Here is a 6,055-nt window from a genome sequence, read left to right as displayed (position 1 = left end):
AGCTTATGCCTCAAGAACTTGTGACTGAATCAGATGTCCAGATTCTTCTTCACCTAGAACTGTTAGAGCCATTATAAACTTTGCCAGACAAATGACTGACAGAAATGGATGCTGCAGTTGCATAGCAACAGTGATGCTGCCACTTATGGCTGTGCTTCTCAGAGAAAGGCAGAACACAGAGTTTTCAAATCTTCAAAGCGTTTCCTCAGTGATCACTGTGTGTGATCATAACAACTCAATCAGAATAAACTCAGCTTCCATCTGGAGAACCAACTCTGATTTGTTAATGTGCGTGCTTTCTGTTTTTGATGAGAGGAATTAAATGAAATTGCTGTTTGATGTTGTAGTTTTTTCTTGAAACTCAGATTATACCAGCTGACAAATTCTAAAAGTTTAAATGATATAAACTAAGCCAACTATGTGGTGTTACACAAAACATAAAGAAAACCAAACAAAAACTTATTATTCTTTTCTAAAAATAGGTTAATTATAGATCTGAAAGAGAAATGGATAAATTACTGTATTTGGTTGCATTTTTAACTGAAATGACAATAAGAGTACAACAGTCCTCATTTAGCTGTGGGACCCCATGTATTGACCCCTGGTGGCCCCATCGGACCCCACTTTGAAAAGCCGCATGTCTTCAATATATTGTTTGTGTTAATGTATAAATAGATGCGCCCCCTACAGGCGGCCTGACGTCACTACTCCTCCTCCTATACCCCACTCTCTGACTCCACGGCTCCTCATTCACTAGAAGATGGCGGACTGCGCTCCACTATTAGATGAGGAACTCTCGTCCTTTGTCTTCAATTACCTGACAGAAAACTCCGGCAGCCAGGTAAGATCCCTGCCTCTTTGGACACACTGGACCTTGGGCATTGCAGACCGGGGTGCGTCTTTGCATGTCTCGGGCTGTGGCGCATGCTATACCCCGGTTGATGCGAGCTTGTCGCTCGGCTTCTCAGCAGCATCTCCCCGGCACTGCGCTACCCGGCGTTTCGGTCTACATGCATGTGTGTTTGCGTTAACATCCACCCTGACTTGACGTCTGGCTTTCACGTGTCGTGGAGGAAATGTCATCAGCCATCGAAAATATGGGATTTGATGAATGGAAAACGGATAAATGTTTTGGTGTTGGCACTGGAAGCGGAGGGCAGCCGGTGTACTGCCGCTCGGGGAGGATTATTTGGTATGCAGAGGGGCGCTTTGGAAACTTTAGACGCATTCTTTGGGGGAAGTTTTAATTTCAGTGCCGGAGACTTGAGCACGTGGTGCGCCTCTTAACGCGTGGACCATTATAACCCCAGAGGACTATTGTGATATTATGACATTACGATACTAATCCATTGGCTACGGGAATGCCCCGTCTTTCATATTTATATAGAGACTTTACGCGTTTGTGTCTTTTTAATTGATGTTTTGCTAGTGTGGTTGGACATGGCATAATCAAAGCGGATGTTTTATTAAAGTGTTAGTTTTGGTTGGGGGCGGCACTGCAGTGCATCAGTGCTGTGTAATGTTATTTATCCACTTCATTTATAAGCTGCTTGCCACTGCACGGCGGATTGAACAGGGGATCTCTGGATCTCTGCGTTGGATAACTGGAGGCTGTTCGTTCCGCTCCAAAGTTGAGCAACACCCAGCGATGATCCATTTACGGGCAACTCATTAGAGTCTGTTCCTCAAAGCGGCCAAAAAGGAAAGCAAAAGAAAACAGAAACGGGGGGTTCAGCTGAGAAAGTTGGTGCAGTTTGAGGGTTTTCATTATTGTTTGCGTAATCGATTGGCAACGATTACAAAACGCGTCTTGTTCACACGATTACAGGATCACACTGAAAACAGTGGATCCTTGGATTGTTTGTCTGATGGGGTCATTATGACAGATTGTGTCTCTGTAAGTGGAGGGGTTAACAAGGGGGTTGACAGTGCTCCACACTGGAAGGAAGCGTCAAAGGAAGGGAATTTTTTTATTTATTTTTTTCTTACTTGATGATTTCATCTGGTAAAACACGCTTGAGACCTAAGACGCGAATTTATATTCTTAAGTTAATCTCCCTCCTGGCTGTGGTGTATGCGCGGGATTATTTCCGTCCACGTAAAACCCATAACACGGTCTGTCATTGGGATCCGGGAGCCGGGGCGAGTTACTGCATCACTGTGTGACATAACTGCATCGTGGTGATTGTTACTGCTGTGAATACAGGGGTCATAGTAGGATGTGATGTTGCCTTCGTTCGTGTGGGGTGGTGGTACTGATGGTGAAGGGAGGAGGGCTCTGTCACTACTGATTGGCAGCTTAAGCAGGTTAAATCAGTGTGTGGTGGGATCCAGAGAGACTGCGAGCTATTTATAAGCTGCAGCAGTGACATGTGCCTCTAACACAGGGAACAGATAGATGCGAACATAAGGGAAGAAATTCACCTGTATTTCCCAAAAGGCGCTTTTTGCATTTCTTTCCCACTTTTAAAATGGCTTTTGTAATGTCATGGTATCGCCAAAATATTCTAATGGACTCTATTTCATCTCCATAAACAGCCTTAAATGTGTTTGCACTCAGTCAGTGCAGTGCAATAATATGTAGTCACCGTGTGCATTACAAAAAGATAGAAAAAAGCACCAGAAATGTCCAAAAATATGTTTTCAGTTCAAGGAAAATGAGATTGGGAAATAATACACACTGTGAAAGATGTGACCATAAAAGAAAATGTAATGTGCAGTTCCTGCAATGAGGTGGATGCAGAATGTAAATGAGAGTGTTCAGCTGCTCATATGTAATGTTCATTCTCAGAGGTTTGCAGATCTTTTTTTAATGCTACATTGCTGCAAATTCCTTGCGTGGCACAAGAACAGAAAGAATAAAGTGCAACTTGAGCAGGAAATCTAGTTGAAAGGGATTTTGCTCAGTTCCATCGTGCGCTTTTTGATAAGATTATCTATTCTACAAACGCGGCATTAATATGTTAATATTTACTCATGGTTATTAGGGCTTGGATGACGGCTTTCCCTAACTCTGGCTGCGTGTGTGTGTGGAGAGAGAGAGAGAGAGAGAGACTTGCCCCTGCCGGATGGTTATTGTAGTACTCTATACTCGTGACTGGTGTTACAGAACTGTGCTGCTGCAGTCATGTGATTTGTAGTGGAGGGAGGGACAGAGGGAGGTGTTACATGACGTAAGGAGGGATGGGCTGTCCCTCCTACTAACGTGACCGCTTCCTCTTCTCTGATGTTCATACACACATACATAAAATAAACAAGCTCCCTACAGTTTCTCAGATTTTTTCCCCCTACTGCATTTATGTAATTAAAATAAAATCCTAATCCACAAATTTCCCCTTAACAGATATTTAAAATGAAGTTGGTTTATTTCACAAGGAATACACTTTTTTGTCTTTTTTTGTCAACAGCCTCACTTTGCAATGTCACTTTATTGCTTTTTTGTCATAATTATTGTGATTGAACACATCACGTGATACATCTTTCAAACATACAGTTTTTACACTGGAATTAAGTTTCTTGTGCATAAACCAGCAATGTGATGGCAAATAGCTCCAATGCAGAAAGCTGTAATTTCCTGGTGGAAGTAATGTTTTTTTTCCACATCACAACATATCTGTGGCATTTGAAATATTTTTATTGTTAAACCAAGTCGTCCACCACAAGCTTGTCCTGTGTCTCTCTGATCAGCAGAGGCTCTGCTCTGTCAGAGCACTGTATTTAAAAGAAAAAACAAAGAGAAACAAATATATGCTTTAGACGTAATCGCTGTGTTTGGTTTGTTAACACGGCGAGTACATGGAGACCCTTTCCAATGTCACATGTTGGAGATGAAAAATAATCTAATTTCACAGTTATGTCTTGCAGCTTGTTGACACAATATTCAAAATGTTAGATTTTAGTGACTGAAAGTATCACTTTGAAATTAATTGAAATGGTTTTATTGATTAATTAGCTCTCCAAGAGATTCAGGTCAGCATGAAAATCTTGGTTTGGGTCAGATCTGTATTAAAGAAAGTAATTTCTTTAGTTGTCCTTTTATTATCCTGATTGAGTTGCAGATTGTTATTTTTATTTAAATAATTTTAAAGTCATGCATTGGTGAAAGTTGACAGGAATGACAATATTTGTTAACTGAAAAACAAAACAAAATTGTGTTGGGCCGAAGTGTTTTTTTTTTTTTTTTTTTTTTTTAGTTGACTTGAGTTGATGTTCATTAGAGTATGGAAGATATTGTAAATGGATTTTGATGGACAAAGATAAGTGTTTCTAACAATTTCAAATATTGTTTCTCTCCATTTTTCTCTTGCACACGAAGACAACTCGATTTTATTCTTCTTTTCTAGGCTTTTTCCCCCTGGTTATCCACCATTACTTTCTATATTAAAGTCATAAATGCTTTGCAGCCTAGTTTACTTGCTGCATGCCAGTTAATAAAACCATAACTTATGTGAATTTTATGTAGAATAAAATTTGGCTTTTTAGTTTGTTAGAAACACTTTTGTTAGCATGGACAAATCATTAGCTAGCTGACTAGCTAATTGTGTCATTCAGCTAAGTTGTATGCTAATGTAATCCACTGTAAAGTTAATAAGTCAACAAATGAAAATTTCTAAATCAGTTTAAGATAAGACCTTGGAAATAAGAGGCAAAAATACTTTAAAAGACTGTTTCCCACAGTGTAAAAGAATTACCAAAGACCTCTCTCCATTTTTCTCTCATACGTGTCCAAGATGATTTTGTCATCTTTAGTTTTGTTTCAGATTATCAGCCATTACTTTATTTATTGCAGTAATTGATGCCATTCGCTTCACAACAAAAAAAATGGAAACATAATTGTGAAGCAAACTTTAGCCTTACAGTTGGTTGGGAACACGTTTTTGTTAACTGGCCCAGCTGTTAGCTTGCAGCCTAGCTAGCTGCTGCATTCAGCTAAGATGTAAATGCTAATGTAAACCACTTAAAAGCTAATGAATCAACTAATTAATCTTTTTGAATAATTTTTATTAAAAAAAAATCAGAAGAATTTTAGCATTTCGTTAAAAAAGCAGACGGGTCTTAAACATAAAACTTATATGTGTTTGAAAACTGTAGCTTCTTGTTTCATTAACAGAGACTGCAGACAGTCTCTCAGTGCTAATCATTGACCGGGTGTCAAGGGTCGCCCTTGGTCCGCTCAGGGGATTGACTCTGGGAAGATCAGTCCGACTTAACGTCAGTCACCACATCCTGCTAAAGGAGGACACAACCAGCTAGTGGCAACATGCTGGTAAAATATTAGCCGTGGCATATCTAGACCATTGTGCTGTTCAGAGTGGCAGTTAAGCAACCTTGATCCAACACACAGGAAGTCACATGTAAATTAAGAGCACACGTGTTGTTGACTAGTGAGGGGAAAAAAGGTTAACTCAAAATAACTTGCTTATGGGATAAATACACAGTATGACAGCCATCAGTGATTCACTTGGGTCAAATCCATGTGCACTGAGGTCACGTGCACTTTTTTATTTTTTATTTTTCCTGTCAAGTTAATTTTGGAAGTGCAGTTAGTTGAACTAGCAGGGATCATAAGTTTAATTGCACAGAGAATCAAGTCATTCTTGAGATGGAATCTTTTCCCACCACATTCTTCACAACACTCCAAATTGACTGAAATCTGTAATGCAAACTATGTGAAGTTTATAAAAACTATTTTCAATCCAAATGCAAGCTTTATTCTCAAAAACCCTCTAATGAATTTCCTCTAAATTACATTTTAATTGTAGCTGTGTGATTTTCTTGATTGCATCTTGAACAACACCCGCATGTGGCAGACTGGAAAACTGGGTAAAGATTGCAGTCATTACTGTGCTGATGCTGCATGCCCCTAAAAGTGTCAGTCAGCACTTCATCATGTAACCATGATGGTTCAGTGTCGGCATGTGGGTGAGAATGTGTACGCGTGAGCTCCTTTTGTAGCAGGCGTTCAAGCTCATCACCAGATATCAGGTGAACCTATCCAATTTCAAATAGGAAGTTACACAGTCCCCTACTGACCATATTTCAGGTAGATACCTTA

General features: G+C 39.8%; 1 protein-coding gene across 1 annotated transcript in view; it reads left to right on the top strand.

Moving 5' to 3' along the window:
- Positions 1-734: 734 nt before the first annotated feature.
- The window catches only part of ppargc1b (peroxisome proliferator-activated receptor gamma, coactivator 1 beta), a 92,635-nt gene continuing 87,314 nt past the window's right edge, over positions 735-6,055 (top strand). The window contains exon 1 of the mRNA XM_041989532.1: positions 735-841. Coding sequence (XP_041845466.1) covers positions 761-841 — 81 coding nt within the window. The 5' untranslated portion in view covers positions 735-760. The remainder of the gene's footprint in view (positions 842-6,055) is intronic.

This window comes from Melanotaenia boesemani, chromosome 7, assembly GCF_017639745.1.
Source record: "Melanotaenia boesemani isolate fMelBoe1 chromosome 7, fMelBoe1.pri, whole genome shotgun sequence".
In the NCBI taxonomy this organism is placed as follows: Eukaryota; Metazoa; Chordata; class Actinopteri; order Atheriniformes; family Melanotaeniidae; genus Melanotaenia; species Melanotaenia boesemani.
The sequence above is the reverse complement of the archived record's forward strand: the minus strand, read 5'-3'. Positions and strand labels throughout refer to the sequence as shown.